The sequence below is a fragment of the Squalius cephalus genome, assembly GCF_949319135.1.
Source record: "Squalius cephalus genome assembly, chromosome: 16".
Taxonomy (NCBI): Eukaryota; Metazoa; Chordata; class Actinopteri; order Cypriniformes; family Leuciscidae; genus Squalius; species Squalius cephalus.
The window spans coordinates 3405001-3425836 of record NC_137137.1 but is presented as its reverse complement, the minus strand read 5'-3'; the positions used below and the strand labels follow the sequence as shown (position 1 = coordinate 3425836).

Sequence of the window (20836 nt, the reverse complement as noted above, 5' to 3'; positions counted from 1 at the left end):
GGATAGTGCACTCCTAAATAAAGATTTTGTCATTGTCTATTGAGAGTTACAGCACAGTCAGTAAATTTTGACTTAAATTTGGTTCTGTTCCTCACACAAAGCTATCGTATGACTTCAGAAGGCTTGAAATATAGTGATAGACTTTTTGTGATACTTTTAAGGTCCTTTAATACTTTTATATGTCCTTTTAAAAAGCTTGAAAGCATCAGTCCACTTTCATTGTAAATGTAAATGTGCAACCAGTATGATTCTTCTAAACTTTTAATTTTGTGTTCTACAAAAAAAAAAAAACAGCTTATAGGTTTCAACACAACAGCAAATAAACAACGGCAAATTTTTATTTTGGTGTGAACTATCCGTTTAAAAACGACTAATTCACACTGATTGTGATTTCTTGTAGTTTTGAATGAAGTCACTCAATCTGACTCTTTGTCCTCATGAACCCAAACTCTTTCCATAGCACATCCTAAATGTTGAGCCATCATGGGCATGGCTAAACATGATGATTCACTGCTAATTGCATAATCACCAGTTGCGATAATTGTAATTGATGAGTGTATAATTGCTAATTGCTAGTCTTTACTGGAGTCTCCCTGCCTCATGCTGTCTTATTGTCACATTTTACACCGACTCTTCTTGATTTCTTTGTGCCCCTCTTGACCCGCACACACAAGTTGCACGTGTGTGAAAACACACTCACAGATTCTGAAAATTAAGTTTTTCAAATTAATTATGGGATCCAACCACAGATGCTTTTGGCAGTCAAGCATTTGATTATTTTATTTTTTTCGTTTGTGCGAATGAGAAATTAGTCAGTGAATGAATGCTGGAGTGTGTTTAATGTAAAAGCTAAATTATACCTTTGAAATTTGGCAGATCGCTGCTTTAAGTTTTGGGACTAAGAAGTATCTTAAAGTTCTCTGCGCTTTGAAGCTGTAATTATAAAGTACTAGAAGACGTGCAGTGCTGAGCTCTGCTTTTACAGACTCGAAGAAGAAATTACTGTAAACTTTTCAAAGAATTACTATAGCGCTCGTGTCAGACACGGCTGGTTCAACTATATGGACACTTCTGGCCTTTTGAGCTTTCTTAAAACACACTTTCACTAGTTCAATAGCAATGTCCGACTGTGGAGATACACTACCATTCAGAAGTTTGGGTCAGTAAGATTGATTTATTTAAATTAATGCTTTTATTCATTAAGGAGGGACAGTAAAGACATTTATAATGTTACAAAAGATTTCTATGAAAAATAAATGATGTTCTTTAGATCTTTCTATTCATCAAAGAATCATGAAAAAAAAAAACGATCACGGTTGATATGAAACAGCAAGACTGTTTTCAACATTGATAATAATCAGAAATGTTTCTTGAGCAGAAAATCATCATATTAGAGTGATTTCTGAAGGATCATGTGACACTGAAGACTGGAGTAATGATGCTGAAAATACAGCTTTGATCACAGGATATAAATTACATTTTACAATATATTCACATAGAACACAGTTATTTTAAATTGTAATAATGTTTCACAATATTACTGTTTTTACTGTATTTTAGATTAAATAAATGCAGCCTTGGTGAGCAGAAGAGAATTCTTTTAAAAACCGACCTCAATCTTTTGATTGGTAGTTTATATACAGGAGAAATTAATTTTCCTGAAGCAATAAATGTAATTTCAGTTTCAAAAGAGAACGTTTTAAACTGTAATTGTTACAGAATGTTTTAGAAATTCACATTTCAAAAGATCAAGGTAAATGTGATTTCTCATGAAAGCCTTTTAATATTTCTCAGTTATCCATCTTAATTAATATCAATATGATTTTATGCAGCACAAACATTGCTGTCATATGTTGTCTGGACTTTTGAGACTGATGCTGGATCAGTGATGTGGAGGCGTCCCGTGCATATTAACATCATGCACACGTGTGTGTGTGTGTAATTGATGTCTAGGCGCTGCAGTTGACGGGTTAATGGTGTGATGTTGGAGGTAATCTATGTGTTCTCTCGTTAAGAGATGATGAAGTACTCTGAGAGGTACGTAAAAATGTTCAAATCTAACATGATGAGGATGATGATGGTGATCGTCATGGTGATGATGCTTTCGTCTAATAAGTCATTATACCCTTGACAAATGAGGGCTGGAATGGTTCTTCATCTTGTGTAAATTCATAAGGAAATGCTTGTTGTCTCTTGCAGAATTACAGGGATTTATCTTTGCGTGATTATCCGGCCATATGTGAGACAGTCTGTGTGCAATCCATTCATGTTTTCAGTCCTGATGCTGCAGGAAAGAGAAAGAAAAAAAACAAAATTGCGTAATTTTTGTCTCCAATAAGATTCTGAACAGATCAGATACCAACTTAAAATATCTTTTTTGGGTAATAAATAACTTTTTAATGTCAGTAGTATTTGACTCTTGTGTTTTGAGCAGCTCGACATGTCAAGTTCTGGCTCAACCAATGGCATGAGTTTGGGGTGGGACTATTTTTTTGTCTGACCAATGAGGGGAGTTGTTTTGTGACTGTCTAGTGGTTCAGAAATGACAGCTTTAAAGTTGAGACATGAGTAGACTTGAATAGGTTTTGTAAGTGCTGTTGGGAAGCAGCATTAATTAAAGCGATCAGATCAGCAGATGATCTGCCTTTTTTTTAACATGTCCTCACAGTAAGCATCACACACTCTTCCCTTGCGTTCACTGGCTTGTGTTCTTCGTATGTGAGAGCTCAAGTGCTGATGGAGCAACTGAAGGCCATGTCTTTGAAAAAAGAGAGAAACACAATTGCTTTTAGACAGCGAGCACGGGAGACGATTGTATCAGTATTGATTCCTGTAGTGCTGCTGTATTCTGCATGAAGTTCATGAGGCAGCGGCAGAAGAGGACTGAGACTCGACATGATGCTTATAGAGCAGCTTCAGGATGACATAATGCCTACTATTTTCAAAGAAAGTATAAATGTGTGCAGAATGCAAATTTTACTGCATTTGACTAAATGTGCAGCATGTCACAGCACGCAGAATATTGTATCCCACAATGCTATAAATGAATGCTATTCTGAATGAAATGCTAAATGTGATACTAGTTTCAGTGTGTGTTGCATGTTGCATAGTGTTTTACTGCCTACAGTGCTTAATTTCTCAGTGTCAATAAATCTCATGAAGAAATGCCTGGCTCATATTTCACCTCAAAACCAATACAAATAAATTATATTTTGCATGAACAGAAAGCCTATTTTTTAGAACCATTAAGATTGTTGTCTTTAATTAATAGAAATGAATAGAAATAGAATTTAAAATAAATGCAGTGATGAAATGATTAAATTAATTAACCTTTTAAAATTGAAATCAGCCTAAATTAAAGGCAATGTACAGCAAAAACAATTTATACGCATAAATAATTAATTTATAATTTGTTTAGCATTGTATTAGGCTTCTATAAACACACTATAAAATTATGTTTGAATCAGAGATTAAGGTGTTTAATAATGACTATATATGTTTTATAATAATGTTTAATAGTGATTAAGGTCCCCTATAGTAATTCTTTGAAAAGTTTACAGTAATTTCTTCTTCTTCACGAAAACCATCCAAACAGATCTAAAATAGAAACACTTATAATAGCCTTACCAATCAGGGTAAGACAAAAACATGTTTTGGAAGTATTGATGGTATATTGACTCATTTAAAGTTTGTTAATTTTTTTGTGTTTTTGTAAATTATTTGATAATACTTTAGATTGTGGGCAGAAATATGACCCAGATCTGTTCTTGACACTTTTCACTCGTGTGTACTTCCCAGTATGCAGGATTGCAATGCAGCCATTGACTTCTCTTCACCCAACACACTTTGATTTATAAAACATCCTTTGAGTCAAACATTAATGACTTGATTTGAATATAAAGGACTTTGTGTTTGAGTCGCAGCCGCTGTGAGTCTCTCTCCTCCCATCACAACTGGCATCAAACCCGCTTCACCCGCAGGCCTGTCTGCTCGTATTTCACATGGGCAGCAAGCGTCCCGTCAGGGTTTTGAGCAGTAACCTCCCCTCCAGTGTGCACTTGAATCTCAATGACGGCCCGAGTGTTGTTTCTGAGGTTTTCTGTGTGGTCTTTGCAGCTCTAACCCACATTATCCACAGGCACAGGTGCCCTCTCTATGGGGCCAGGTGGCGGCCCATTCTGCTCCCGCTCTTTCTAAATGAATCCGTAATTGGTTTGAGTCACCTGTGGAGAGGAGAATAGCAGGGGTGATGGGTCGGGTTAGTCGAGGTTGTGTTTGAATCTGACCTGGCTTCAGTAGTCCAGCACAGACTGTCAGCAACCCTTTCCTCTTCATTTCTGTCTCTCTCACACACACACACACACACACACACACACACACACACACACACACACACACACACACACACACACACACTTTCTTGTACACCTATCTATATGAGGACATTCATTGACACAATGCAGTCTCTAGCTGCTTACCCTAACCTTACCCATCACAAGGGGTGGTACCTGACCCTGACCCTAAACCGACCCTTAACCTCATTATAACCTTATCCCTAAAACCAAGTCTTGACCCTCAAACAGGCCTTTAAAGGCTCTCAGAAAGTGAGGACTGGCCAAAATGTCCTCACTTTACTCTCTTTGTCCTCACTCCAATGGTCTAAAACTCAAACTGGTCCTCACAAAGATAGTTGTACAAGTACACACACACACACACACATAGTCCAGTACTATTTACAAAAGCATAAAAATAATGAAAAATGTTTCTTGATCAGCAAATCCTCATATTAGAATGATTTCTGAAGGATCATGTGACACTGAAGACTGGAGTAATGATGCTGAAAGTTCAGCTTTGATCACTGGAATAAATTACACTAATATATATTCAAATTCAGAACAGCTGTTTTAAAGGGTAAATCATTTTTCACAAGATTACTTTTTTTACTGTATTTTTTATCAAAAAAATGCACCTTTGATGAAACATTATGAACATTAATTCATACTGTGTATGGCATGCTAAAAATGTTAAAAATGAAACACTATGCACTATACAACGCTAAATGTTTTGAACAGTAGTTTGCAAAAAAAATTTGTCACATGACCATTTTTACATTGGAATTATTTGGAATTACAGTGTTTTTTAGTTTTATTCTGCAGTCCAGTTTTAAAATATTTTAAAGTCGACATGAAATCAAAATGGACCCTATTTACTTTTTTAGCGCATATTACAAGTCTTGTGGTGAACAATTGGAAATTGACTTGTAAATGCGTCACAACACTGGAGTAATGTCATGTGCAACTTCCGGTTCACGGGGACTTTAACTTTTAGCAGTTCACTTAAATAAGTCTGGAAAAATCACAGTTGATATTATTTATGGTTTATTCATCAGACTTGAAGTGGAAGTTCATTGTGAGATACAGTATTCTGTACATGTATTATTAATCCATCCATGATGCACTGTACACACACTGCAGAACTGCCTCTAAACGCGCCCGTAGTGAGTGTTGTGATGAGTGTGAAGCCGGTTGAGTATCTGCTATATTTTTCGCAGTATCGGATGCTTTGTTGCATTGGTGAGTTTATTAGACAGTTTTCCTCGAGAGCCATCATACTAATGTTTTTCTCCGCTTAAGTACTGGAACAAAGTTTATTTGCAGCTCTGCGGTTTCAACATATGGAGCAGAATTATTGATTGTAATGTTTTCTTATGTGTTGCGTGGCCCTTAAGTGTGTGCTGGATTGATGAGCTCATCTCTCTGCTGCAGGTGGTTGCGTTGAGCCAGCGCAGTAAGGAGGCGGAGTCTGCGTTCCTGGGAATATACAAACAGCTGATCGAGGCCCCAGGTGAGCTGCACACCTGCCACACACACACACACACACACACACACAGAGAGAGAGAGAGACCTGCAGAAACAAGGAACATTCATGACTCAAAGGAACACACCTAGCCTGTAAGAAGTAACTTGCATGATATTTTTCATTTGATTATTATTATTTTTTTAATTCTTTTGGGCAATTAAACATCAGTTAAAAGCGTCATATATCATGTAAAACAGGATTTTTCTTCCTCTTTTGAAGTGGAAGAGTTTGATGTAGACACACACAACATAACAATCATGAGCTCTTTAGTTTACTATGACCACCCATCTTTAAACATACAGTTCAGTGTTATTTATATACAAATATAGTATTTATTAACATTTTGAATTCGCTTTTATTTTTAGATTTTCAGTTTTAAGTAACATTTTATCACATGCTTTTGTCCTTTTATTAATATTTCTATTTAGCTTTAACTTATTTTTATTTCAGTTTTAGTCAGTTTCATTCATCAACTTAAACTTCTTTTATTTCAATTAGTTGGCAAGAAAATCTAATTTTCATTAAACATATAGGATATATAAGATTTATATTAAATATTAATATTTTATTTTATTTCAGTTTCACTCCAATTAACGAAAATGATTTTGAATATCGCACTTCTTAGATAAGGACATCTTAAAGGTACAGTCACAAATGCTGACAATGTTTTTTCATTTCATATTTATATTTTCTCATATTTCAGCTTTATTTTGAATTAACGAAAACTATTTTTAATAATTGTATCATTAGTTAACAATAACAACACTGATTTAGTCACTTAGTCCACTGTATTAAAGTGCACATTTCCATGAGCTCATTAACATATGACTGATATATTAACACCTATTTTTTATTTTTTCATAATACACAATAATATCCTTTAATACAAAATAGTATTTAATCTTTACTAAAACATATAAACACCTATTCTGCAACTTGGTTTGCTCTGATGAGGTCATATTGATATGGACATCTTAAAGATACAGTAGCACAGACTGTCTGTTAGAAAATGATCATGTAAGTATGAGTAATATAAGATAGTATATAGTATATAATTATAATATATTGTTTATGAACGTGTAGAAAGTGCTTGTTGGAGTGGTTTGGGGTCGGGTGGGTCCATATGGTCTCAGGTTCTGATGACTGCAGTGGGCCAATCAGAGCTCAGCTGGATGTGAAATGTGGGATTGATGAGGCATGTGGAGCAGAGGAGAGACGATAAGAGCGAAAGAGACACAAACGGGAGAAAGAGGACAGGGGCCTGACGCTAGACCGTCCTATCAGAGATCACAGAAGGCTTGATGCCACTCTTTACACAGTCATTGGTTAATGGAAGCTTCTTCTGGAGAGATAAACTCTGTTCTCAAACCTAGGGAGCTGCCTACCTAGACAGCATTACAGGTGTCACAGGTGCACTCCTGACGAGACGGCTCTTTAACTCTTCCCCCGCCAGCATTTTATTTAAAAGTTGCCAGCCATCGCCAGCATTCTTTATCATTTTAACAAAATTGAATATTTTGTTGTATGAGTATCTGAACATGCAATATATCAAAAGAAAGAATAGAGCCTCGGCTTTTAAACAAAAACAGGTTTCATGCATTTCATTTTTTTATCAACACTTCTATCAAACTTTTATCAACAAACTTATCAAATCGCATTTTTTGTCAAAGACTGCATCCAGATGTGATTCAGAACGATGATCAAAACACAGATGGAGTAGATCGAGTCCATTAACACACTCAAAGCTTCACAGTCCTGTCGCTCGACATTTCATTCAGTCACATTAGGCAGTTTTGATTTATCTGCTGTTTAATGTTGATGATCGCGTATTTCTGCTTACATGTGTTATGGCCATAGACAGTAAAAGAAATGGACACAGCGACCCCATAGACTTCAACGGAGAAAAGTGAAGTCAATTAGAAGCACTCACTTCCTGATGGCTGAGCGTACTGCGCAGACTCAAACTGAGCTTGACGATGTAGATGTGACGTGAGCAACCCGTCTGTCTTCTAGTAGCTGTGCCAAGAGAAATCTGAATCATTCCCTTCCTAAACTTGCAGAGACGGAGAGTGTGAGTAGGAGGTGTCCATGAGCTAGGAGCAGGAGCAACTTTTGCTAAGTATTCTGTAGGGCTGTAATCTCCCAGTCGATTAGTCGATTATTTGGTCGATACGTTCTTGCTCGACCAAAATTCTGATTGGTCGATTTTTTGCCGCGTTCATTTCATTAATTTTGCCGCGTTCATTTCATCAGGTGGAAAGCACTAATTAATTACTAATGGGGGTGTTTTCAGAGCACCGCTGTTTCACAGGTAACAGTCTGTCTTCAGAACACACCCCTTGTTTTCACTTCTTTTGGATTAGCCCAACCCACTGGAGAAGACAGACAGACAGATTGAAGAAAGTAGGCTACAAGAAGGTTTGCTGAATATTATTACTTGATCTGGTTTGTTTAATAAACATTCTTTTTTTTATTATAGTGGACATGCCTTTTGTGTTTAAGAGTAAAAGCTTTAAGTTAATACTCTATTCGTGTCTCAGCCGCGAAGCTGAGCTCCTATGTTCAGCCTCGCTCTGTGCGAGCTGCAATGAAATGATAGTGTCTGTCAGTTATTATAATACATATGACAAAAACAATTGTCTAAATTATGTTGCATATTCCTCAAAAGTTCTTGTGATGATGATATCACTAGTTGACAACATAGTACTATTTTCGGAAATCATAGGCTCTGATATTGCGCAGGTGCACGTGAAGCAACGCTGCAGAGCCGACAGACTCGAGTGTCAGACTCATTTCAGTGCAAAATAATTAGGTCAAAAATGATTTAATATACTGCAAATAGCCAACTAGTTTTTTATGTCTATTTATAATTCATTTAGGTGGACAACAAGGCTACCAAGTACTGCGCACAGTGCGCAGCTAATTAATTTAAGGTTTTTTTTCCCTAACGTAATTTTTAGTCGATTTTAGGATTTCAGGACTTTAGTCGACCAAGATTTTCTTTGGTTGATTACAGCCCTAGTATTCTGATTAATTATTTTGTCATTTTGCCTCCACGTCCCCCCCGATTGCCCACAAGCTTCTCCTCCTGTCCATACGGTAATCTCTCTACTGTGCGACAGAGAGTCGCGTGGTTATGACGCAATCGTTAGCCTACTTTTACAAAAACTGCTTCTACGGGGCCATAACGGTAATGGAGCCTTTTATACATTGTCGTGTTTCTTTAGAAATAAATAATGGAAAAATGGAGTCTTTAAACACCTCAGATGTAAAGTTATTCGCTGTCAAAGTGACGCCAAAATGAATGGGAGTCAATGGAATGCTAACAGCAGGTGATGGCTTGCTAACCAATGGCGGCGCCCGGGGAAGGTACGCTTTCCAGGTGCTGGATTACCCCCTTGGTTATGGCTTGTTTCTGCAGCTTCTTCACCTGTGTTTTGATCAGGAGATTCTGTACTCTTTCAGTAGATGTGTCATAGCGCCCCCTACCCTATAACAGTGAAAACACGGAAAGCTGTAAATTTAAGAGTTAAAAAGGCAACTTAAAGGGATAGTTCACCCAAAAATTTTAATTCTGTCGACATTTACTCACCCTCAAGTCGTTGCGAGTTGTATGAATTTCTTCCTTCTGCTGAACACAGAATACAAACAGTTGTTGACTTCCATAGTATGGAAAAAATGTCATCAAATGTTTATTTACTGAGATTCTTCACAATATCTTCTTTTGTGTTCGGCAGAAGAAATAAACTCATACAGGTTTGGAACAACTTGAGGGTGAGTAAATGATGACAGGATGTTTGGGTGAACTATCCCTTTAAGGCAACTTAACTAGACGGCAATCCCAGAATGCATTCTGACTGACTCAGTGAATAAATCCAAGATGGTGGATAAGGCAACCTATATGTCATTCAGTGCTGAAAAGTAATGATTTCTCAGTGTGATTTAAAGTGTATAATTGTAACCACTGTTTGTGTGTGCAGCATATGCTTATTAAAGTATTGCAGCGTTGATATGTGCAATTGAAATTGTGTTTTGTGCAAGCAGTGCTGTTTGGAGTTTCAAAACAGACAAAAACCCAGTGAATAACTCCGTTTGACCTCGTCTGTGGCATTTATTATTATTAATTTTTTTTGGCTGGCTCATTTTGCACAAAAACACGTTCTGATTTGCATGCCACCAAGGGTGACTGTGGTTAAACGTGGCTAAGGTTTCCCCCCAAAGCCGTGGCCATCAGATGTCATCGGTCTCGTGTGATGCGAGCGTAACCCGGCGCTTGACCCTCCCTGTGAAGAGCTACGTTTTCATCGGTATCGACCTCTGACGGATCTTGCCATCTGTGAGGGTGAGCCTGTTGTCTACAGCAACCTATTAATCTGTTCCTTCCTCTGGCTTTGAGCAAGGTCACACCCCCCCCCCCCCATCCCCCCATCCCCCCATCCCGCCCATCCCGGGGAATGAACCGTTCCAGGTGCATAAAGGACAGTAAACCCGCTCAGCTTCCAGAAACACCAACATGCTTGTGTTCATAATCAGAGCACAAACACAATTTGTCTTTACTTGTAAAGCAAAGTGCCACAAATCAACAATTATAAAAAACCTGTTTGAAGGGTTTACATGCAAACCACTAATCTCACACCAATTCCTACGTATTTTACGAGGTGGCTATTACGAATTCATACGACCTCACTCATACAAATTTGTACAATGCCTTAAATAATGAGGCTTACTTTTCTAGAGAGAATCTACGAATTCATACAAATTGGGCAACTCGTAAAATATGTACGATTTAGCAAAAATCGTACATATTTTACGAGTTGCCCAATTCGTATGAATTCGTACGAATGGCCTACGCCTGACCCCGCCCCTAAACCTGCCCATCACTGGGGTTTACACAAATTGCATGAATTCGTACGAGTGTGTGCGAGTTAGTGCGTGCATGCGCATGTGAGTGTGTGTTTGTGCGTGCATGTTTGTGTGTGTGCGCTGTGCGTGCTTGTGTGTGAGAGTGCGTTTGTGTGTACACGTGTGTGAGTGTGTATACCAAAATAAAAAAATCTTTGTATACTTCTCATAAAATGTTATCAGGGTTAGTATTATTGGTTGTGGTGAAAGTGACATCATAATTTTGGGTACAAAATTTTTTTTCAAAATATATTGTGTGGTGAAAAAATGTTTCACAATAAATATTGAAATTAATTTTTTTATAAATATTCAAATGAGTTGCCCAATTCGTATTAATTCGTACGAATGACCTACGCTTGAGCCCGCCCCTAAACCTGCCCATCACTGGGGTTTAGACAAATTGTATGAATTCGTACAAATTGGTCGTGAGATAGCGTTGGAATTTCTGAAAAATACTTTTATTTTCCAATAAAGATGAGTTGTCAGATCAGGGCTGGACGATAGGATGATATAAAATGATGATCCTCCGAATTGTAAGAAAAACTCTTTAGAAAAGTAAGCCTCATTATTTAAGACCCCATTCATGCCACAATCAGTGTGGGATGAATTAAGTGCTAAAGTTTAATATGTAGGGTTAGGGTTGCCTATAACATATTTCCATCCAGGTAAATCCCGACGGATAAAATTCGGTTCTGCTTTAGCAACTCAAACTGGTTTTATGTGATCATGTCATAATCATGATTCTATAGTTACTGTACCTGTAATATCTATTCCCCAGTACTGTATTATGATTCTCTCCGTGAGGTTCTCTTCTGATAAACTCGTATCTGACCGCGGTCTTTAAAGCGTTAGAGTCCTGCGACCGCTGCTTTAATGCGCCGCTTGTACGGTATTGATAAAGTTAACACAAAACATGCTGCTCATCTGTTTATCTACAAAGAGTTGAGTTTGTCTTTTCACTGCAGGAAGAGGCGAAGGGAAAATGCTGATGTTTCCTTTACGGTCTACATGCTAATCGCTCTGTGTGTGTGTCTCTTTCTGTCTGATATCAACGTGATGATGGCTCCCCGTTTCCACGTTCTTATGTTTTGCGGTTTCGTCAGCAATTATTGAATCCCTGATTGTTCAGCTGTGTATAATTATGAAAAAAATAATTGTAAAACAGATGTGTTTCTCCAACTCTAGCACTTTTGGCCCTGTGGATGTTTAGAAAATAAACTTGCACTTTCATTTAAGTTGTCTACTACTAATGTGCGACATCGATTTTTATTTTATTTTTATTTCCGTCATTCCATCATTGGTGGTGGAAATGACATTTTAAACATTCGTGTTTTTTTTTCTTGCTAAGAGTAATTTAATAATTTTACGTATCCTGAATATACACAATTAAATATTTTAAGTTTTGCATATTGTGACAAAATTACAGCCTAATTGGAAATGATGCACAATAAAACATTCTGCTATAATTGAACTATTCTGATAAACTAAATAAACATATTTCTCAAATTATTTTGTCTACCATTGATAAAACACGATTATGGTTACTATTGTTGGTTGCGGTGAAAATAACAATTTTGTGTAAAAAACTTTTTCAGCATTTATTGTGTGGAAAAAAAAATCTAAATATATAATTAAAATATTTTCTACAGTTTATTTCATTATTTGACCATAGTTATAATTTAAAATAATGTTTGTATGGTGAATTGTCATGTGTTAAGATTGAGAATGTATCACGAACAAAGTTAAAAGTATAAAATCAATACATAAAATACATTTGAGTATTAAAAATAAAATGACATTGGCATTCATATGACAAAACGAGTTAGTTATTTCTGTTAGTATTAATAAACATCAACCTTCAGGGCATAAAAGTGCTTGAAGTTAAAGAAACACCTGCAAATGAGCTATATATATATATATATATATGCTATAATGAGTGTGTGTAAGTTTGTGTTTGAGAGTGTGTTTGTGTGTGCGTGCATCTGTGTGTGTGTGTGTATGTGTTTGTTTGTGTGTGCTTGTGTTTGAGAGTGTGTTTGTGCATGCATGTTTGTGTGTGTGTGTGTGAGAGTGTGTTTGTGCTTATGTATTTGTGTGTGAGAGTGTGTGTGTGTGTGCGTTTTTTTTAACCAAAATAAAACAAATCTTTGTATATTTCTCATAAAATGTTATCAGGGTTAGTATTGTTGGTTGTGGTGAAAATGACAATTTTGGGTACAACTAACTTTTTCAGTATATATTGTGTGGTGAAAACTTTTTCACAATAAAAATTGAAAATATATATATATTTTTTTAAATAAATATTCAAATATCATTACTTGATCATAGTTGTAATTAAAACTATTTTTATGCAGAATTTTCATATTTTGGAATTGAGAATGTATCTGGGAAAAAGGTAAACGATAAAAACAAAATATAAAGGACATTTCAGTATTAAAAATAAAATGATAGTAGAATTCACACAACAAAAATGATCTATTTCTGTTAGTGTTGATAAAAATCAACCTTCAGGACATAAAAGCGCTTGCAGTTGAAGAAACATGTTCCCTAAAGACATATAGTGTGTGTGTGTGTGTGTGTGTGTGTGTGTGTGTGTGCGTTCACTAAAATAACGTTTTTTTTGTTGTTTTTTTCTGTTTTCATAACAAATTTAAACATTTTATTTCTTTGTCTGTTTCCACGATTGGCAACTTCCTCAGATCTGGCACTGGCAGCTCTTGAGTTTGGGCTCTTAAGGGAAGGTCTGTTGTCTGGTTTCTAAAAGCGTCCGACTCGGAGCGTCTCTGTTCTCAGGTGAATCTTCTGGGAGGCTCGCGGCTCACCTGATGTTGTTAACAGGCCATATGTTACACGTTCCCCATCCGAATCCCCTGCAAGAACAGTCATCAGAGCCTTCGCCAGCCGCAAATAACACACCTCTCGGTTATGTGTTTTTAGCGCCGTCGTATTCATGCCCCGCGGTCATATGGATGCTCTCCGTTTTCTGCATCCGCTTACTGGAGGAAAAGCGGGTAAAGTCAAAGTTAGTCCCTCCTGAGGAGCGTGTGCTTGTACTGTCACTCAAAGGCGTCTCTGAATCCGTCTCACCTGGAGAGGCTGTTGCCAGGGGCGTCGCCGTAAGACACGCGCCGCGGGTGCGCGCTTTACCTCTGCCTGCGTTTTTGTACCCATAATCCCCCTGTGCCCCCCTCCACACCTCTCCCTCCACCGGTAACCTCCCCTGCACACCTCCACCAGTACCCCTGAGGCAGTGTCTTGCTCTTTTCATGTCAGTCGAGGACTCTGGATCTTCTGAAATCTCTGCATGTAGACCAAAACGAGCTCTGTTTGAGAGGACCGAACTTTAGCCGGCTCTGAAGACGCCTTTGTCATGAAAGACCCTGTAAACCTGCCGCTTTCTCTGATGAATGCTAGTGCTATTGCGCGGGCTAGTGGTGACCAGCGGTACTGCGCCACACTTCAGCAGGTGAACTTATTATTTACTCATCTTTAAACCTGAAAGCCTGGCTGACTTCACACGGTAGGCTATTCATAAACGCTTTGAAAGTAACCATCCAGACCACTTTACTTATACAGTACTGTCAGGCTCCAAATAGGACAAAAAAGCTCCTTTAAAGTGTTTTAAAAGTAGTTCATACGACTCTTGCGCTATACTCCAAGTTTTCTGAAGTCATTTGATGCTTTGTTTGAGGAACTGACCCAAGTTTAAGTCATCATTCACTGGTAATCTTCCTCCGTATAGGCTAGCGCTCAAATCATTTGGGTTTAATATGGCATTTGGCATCACTGATGTCAAACATGGGGTTTATGTCCCCCATTTTGAATGAAAATATGAAATTTGAGAGCTGTGAATCAGCGAATTACAACTTAAATTTGGGCTTTAACTTTAGTTTCGCATACTTTCAGGCTCCAAAAAAGGACAAAAAAGCTCCTTTAAAGTGTTTTAAAAGTAGTTAATACAACTCTTGCGCTATATTCCAAGTTTATTGAAGTCATTGGTTGCTTAGTTTGAGGAACAGACCCAAATTTAAGCCAGCATTCGCTGGTAATCTTCCTCCGTATAGGCTAGCGCTCAAATCATTTGGGTTTAATATGGCATTTGGCATCACTGATGTCAAACATGGGGTTTATGTCCCCATTTTGAATGCAAACATGATATTTGAGAGCTGTGGATCAGCGAATTATGACTTAAATCTGGTATTGTTCTTCACACAAACTTGCCATGTGATTTGAAATAGAGTTCATGAATCATATTAACGCCTTTTTGGTGCTTTTATGATGTTTTTTGGTCATTTTTGGAGTCTGACAGTGTGCATCTTCATTCAGCGTTGATCAGCATCTCCTTTAGTGCTCAAGAAATTCAAGTCATACAGGTCTGGAAAGACATGATGGCCAGTAAATGCTTGTGAACTATTGCTTTAACCATTCAAGAATTCAAAGTTCATGACAGTTTGAGATGTAATTTATCATCTGTGTATTGAAACGCTTACAGCGGGATGTATTTTTCACCCTGGTATAGTTCCCTCACGCATCTGTAAGCCTCTTTATGTCACTGTTTTCATGGAAGAGTGACAGTATTTTGTGTAGTTCATTATTTTCCTCCAGACTGAAGGTGAAACACATGAAATACTGTAGTTTTGCTCCCTAAAAAAACAATATGCTCAGACTTACCCTTTCATCTAGAAAATAAAGAAACATTGTATTCTGGTTGTTTATGGTCCCGAGGTCCTCTGGGACCGTGTCACATGTTTCATTAGTAGTTCACACTCTAGGTGTCTTATTGTTGAAGATGTGACTCTTTCAGGGGATTTTTCGCTAGAGATCCGTGTGTGTGTGTGTGTGTGTGTGTGTGTGTGTAAGAGAGAGAGAGATCTCTGTGGGCCGCTAGAGATTATGTACTGATGATTTGTAAGAGCAGTAATAAACACAAAGCCCAGGAGATGTTTGAGATGTTTAATAATGCATTATGTTCATAAAAGTGCTGCCCGGCCAATGAGTCCCTATAGAGAACAAGCCCACAGGGAGAAAACTGAAGCGTGTGTGTGTGTGTGTTTGAGAAGGTGAATTATATAAGGCTTCACGTGTCTCAGAGCATCTTACAGTACACTATATCCTCTTGACAGATCGTCATGGAAATAATGGCGTTTTTAAGTGCTTGCCTGATGAAATAACAGTAAATTATATTAAGAAATTGTAGAGTTTGTGTGCATGGAAATGTGACTGAATACAGTTTCCTCAAAGTATTTGAACATATACAAATGCCTTTGCATTAAATATCAAAATATAAAACAAAAAATTTACTCCAGTAATAAAAAATAAATCAATTCTAAACGTCCTTAAAATTATGTCAGATTATGTTTTGAAATGAGCTTATTTTTCTCAGCTCATTGGCATTTTTGTAATAATGAGAGGTCTGACTCAATTACACAAATCTGTTCTTTTGAACTTTTCATTTCAAAGAACCGATTCAACAAAACCGATTCACTTATTCGTTACACGCTCTAAAACGCTCCAGTAAGCATAGCTATGTTTACAACACATAATGCTCTTTACTTTTTTTGATCAAGCTTTATGAATAAGTTTTTTTATTGCAATTGTAAGTGTCCCAGTTCAGTTCAAAGATCAGCTCATAAAATGAAGTCATTTAGGACCAAACCAAAATGTGCATTTAATTAAGCAATAATAAAATTCGTTAACACCAGGCGATCTTCAGTTCAGTGAGTCTGTGAGATGTTAAACCGAGAACCGCTCTGAACTGCCGAGTCTGATTTCTGCGCAAATCTTTTGGTTCATTCGTTCAGACTAATTTTGACTAACTGAAAAGATTCAAAATTAAAACTCATACACAATGCATGTTATAGACAACTCTACATTTTGTGAGTCGGTCTTGTTTTAAGGATGTCGAGCCAAAATGTTGTAAAGTGTGTAAATGCATCTTTGAAATCAATGGCACTTGCTCTGATATTCTGATTCAGAGTCTTTTTTTTAAGTTCAGTCTCTCACAGGTGGTGAATATGACTTGTTTTGCACCACATTTGTTCATATAAAGCCATTGGTTCCTCATGACTCGGATTCACGTGGCACTAGACGTCACCACTCCTGAAATCATCCTGGTGGCCTTCAGTTAATATTCCAGAGTTAACACGAATGCTTGGCCTCTCTCGGCCGATCCGTTGGCTTTCCTCTTGTTTGTATCCTTCATCTTTTATTGAGATCACTCGTCTCTCGCGGAGCCTCACGCAGCTGCTCCTCTGCGCCGCTTTCAAGCGCACTTCACAGCTGATTCTTATTGATGTTTGTCCGACTGTGTCCTTCACAACGCCACTAAAACAAAAAGGCTTTGAGAGGCAAGTTTGTCTTTCAGCGCACGCAGTCGTAGGAAGAGACGCATCTCTCTCTTTACCTCGTTCTCTCTGCACATTATTACTTTCTTCATCAAGGCTTTTTGCAAAAGCATTTATTATGACTGCTCGAGTATGAAGGGCAAAGAAATGTTGAATGTTAAAATGAGAGGAATTTAAGTTTCAATGATGTTTTTCATGGAACATTTAAGATCAGGTCACAGTGTTCTCATGGTTGTGCACAGACAAAAACGTTAAAATATGTCACATTGATGGTATCGGATGAAAATTTCAGATTATTGTGAGATGTTGTGTGATGTATACTGTGGTACTGAATGATTTCAGATAGATAGATAGATAGATAGATAGATAGATAGATAGATAGATAGATAGATAGATAGATAGATAGATAAGAACCATGTCTGGTACTGGTACTGTTGTATTAATGGATGAGTTGAATCTTTCACTGGAAGTGAAGAAGGAAGCTGTAGTTACACTTAAGTTTGTATTATTGTAATGTAATCCTCATCTAACTTCACCTTATATCCATATTAATCTGACTGATGTGTAAATCATGAGGAATTTATGGGGTTTTAAATCCAAATATACTAAATCCAGATGTTTAGTGTAATAGTATTGCTCTCTCTCTCTCTCTCTCTCTCTCTCTCTCTCTCTCTCTCTCTCTCTCTCTATCCCTCTCTCGCTCTCTCTCTCTATATCCCTCTCTATCTCTCTATCCCTCTCTCACTCACTCTCTCACTCACTCTCTCTCTCTCTCTCCCTCTCTCTCACTCTCTCTCTCTCTACACACACACACACATATATAGTTCTCTAAATATATATACTTGGAATAAAGTGCCACTTTTTGTTTAGCTTAAAGAAGAAGTTGACGTGTATTTCTTGTACGATTTGTGTGAAACACTGAGTTCATCCCCAGCAGCTCGTCTGACAAGAGACAAGAGACAGTTTTTGAACTTTGCGCATCCACTTGATAGCCAAAAAAGACGTGCCACTTTTTGAGTGTGTATTTGAGAGGTACAAGGAAAAAAAAAAAAAACTTAAAGCGCAGCCTTGTAAATTAATTTGTTCGTGTTGTACGATGGGCGCACAGCTGGTCTCATTAGCATGCACACAACAAATAATTATAGCAAAGCTTTTTTTGCAGTCGGCGCTAGGCTAATGGGCTTGCTGGGTTAATTATGTCAGAGCGTAATTACAGAGGGCCCAGAGAGACGCGCGTGCTCCCCGCTGCTAATGACGGTGTAGCGCTGACAGGGCCGAGACAGACCGCCCTGACACACACCTGCTCACGACCGCAGTGAGCTTCAGGAGCGCGCGCTCTCGTCTGCAGGACGCGGGACGGGGATCGATGGGGTTGGGTCATCAGTCGGGGGATGTTGCATCAGGCGCGGAGAGTTTAGGCCGTCGTTTTATCAGGTATGAGGGAAGATAAACTCTCATGAAAAGCATCTTAATTAGAGTTGAAAGCAGGAGACGAAAAAATGTCATAAAGTATCATGAAGTTTTGACTCGATGTTGAAATCAACATGACCACATCACACACACCTAATAATCTGCAAATTACTGATGTGAAGATCATCACTGTTTATTGAGAATCTGAAGTAGATCTTGGTGACCCGTTGCACTCTCAGAAAAAAAGGTACAAAAGCTGTCACTGTGGTGGTACCTTTTCAAAAGGTACACTTTTTACATATGTACCTTTGAGGGACTAATATGTACTCTTTAGGTACGGTACCACCACAGCGACAGCTTTTGTACCTTTCTTTCTGAGAGTGTGAAATACCATCCAAATGTTATTGAAAGAGTCTCTTCTGCTCTCTAAGGCTGCATTTATATGATCCAAAATACAGTAAAATTTGTTATATTGTGAAATATTATTACAATTTAAAATAGCTTTTTTTCTATGTGAATATATTTTAAAGTGTAATTTATTCCTGTGATCAAAGCTGAATGTTCAGGATCATTACTCCAGTCTTCAGTGTCACATGACCCTTCAGAAATCATTCTAATATGATTTGATGCTCAAGAAACATTTCTGATTATTATCAATGTTGAAAACAGTTGTACTGCTTCATATTTTTATGGAAACCTTGATTTAAAAAATAAAAATAAAAATCAGGGTTCTTTGATGCACAGAACAGCATTTATTTGAAATTAAAAATCGGTAACACTTTACTTGTCTCATTTTTTTAATGCATTAACTACATAACTAATAATGAGAAATACATTTGTTACAGCACTTATTCAACTTTTTTAATGTTAATAAAAATACAGTCGTTCATTGGTTGTTCATGTTAGTGCATTCGTTAATGTTAAGAAACTTTCAATTTTAATAATATATTAGTAAATGTTGAACATTAACTTTAACTAAGATCAATGCTGTAGAAGTATTGCTCATTCTTAGTTCATGTTAACTAACTAATGAAACCTTATTGTAAAATGTTACCAAAAACTCTTTTGAAACATTATAAATGTCTTTACTGTCACTTTTGGTCAATTTTATTCATCCTTGCTGAATTAAAGTATATTAAAAAAAAACGTATTGACCCCAAACTTTTGAACAGAAGTATACGTTTATACGCTTTGGCAGATGCTTTTATCCAAACTGATTTACATTTTATTCAAGTTTTTGTTGTATCACTTCATGCATCACTCATGATATTGGTGTGCACGAACCGTGTGCAGTTTGAGCTTCAGGAACACAGGCTGGGATCACACACAGATTAGTGTTCACTGCATGCTGTGCACTGGATACTTCTTTTTGAAATCGTCTATGAAATGATATCCGGCATGCAGTGATGGAGAGTAGTGTGCGACATCATCGTCATGTGACCTCTTATTGTGCGTGTTTGATGGTTCCAGTTGTCATCTCAGAAATAAACACTGTTTTGGCTTTACTTCTGGTAATTCAATAAAGAAGAATTAGGTTGTGTATCAGTACATCCAGCTGAAATAGCACCAGTATGCTTATGTGTGGGATAACATACTATCAGAAACATTCCCCAACCGCTTTATTCTCATATTAATGTTCTGCACACATGTTGAAATTGATTATTTTGTTTATTTGTGTGCGTGGTTATGATTTATAACAGTCTATAAGGGGGGTTGCTGGTATTAGTTAACATGACCTGAAGGCAAACATCCAATCAAGCGTAATGAAGTTATGGAGAAATGAGAAAACGAGCAGTGTATGTACATGGACTGTTAAAGGACAGATTCATTAAAGATAATCGGCGATCTGTGATGTCCAAACCCAGCGCGGGCCTGAACGACACTCGTCCTCCTTTACCTGCCATTAACACTTAATTTAATCAGGGGATGATTGCATGTGATTTGAGAGAATATGTTTGGCACTCTCTAATAGCCGCCGTAATCAACATGAATAAACTTTCCAGCACAAAGCAAATTGGACAGAATGAACGTGACAATTATTTTAGTATTGCAGCTCTGACATCATTTTTTATGGAGGAAAACAAATTAACATGTGATGAAAACTGATTTTCCAAAGTGTTTCCTCCATAGACATCATATTTACTTATACTTGGAGTTTAAGATTAGATATATTTTTCCACAAAAAATTATATATGTGTGTGTGTGTATATATATATAATCATTAAATTATTCACAATTAATTGAATTATGGAATACTATGGTATTTACATTTTTACTCCAAGAATACCCTGTTGTCAAAAAAAGCATGATAGTAACTTGGG

General features: G+C 37.3%; 1 protein-coding gene across 1 annotated transcript in view; it reads left to right on the top strand.

Moving 5' to 3' along the window:
- cux2b (cut-like homeobox 2b) overlaps positions 1 to 20836 on the top strand; it is a 158093-nt gene that overhangs the window by 105466 nt on the left and 31791 nt on the right. The window contains exon 4 of the mRNA XM_079896627.1: positions 5766 to 5844. Coding sequence (XP_079752753.1) covers positions 5766 to 5844 — 79 coding nt within the window. The remainder of the gene's footprint in view (positions 1 to 5765; positions 5845 to 20836) is intronic.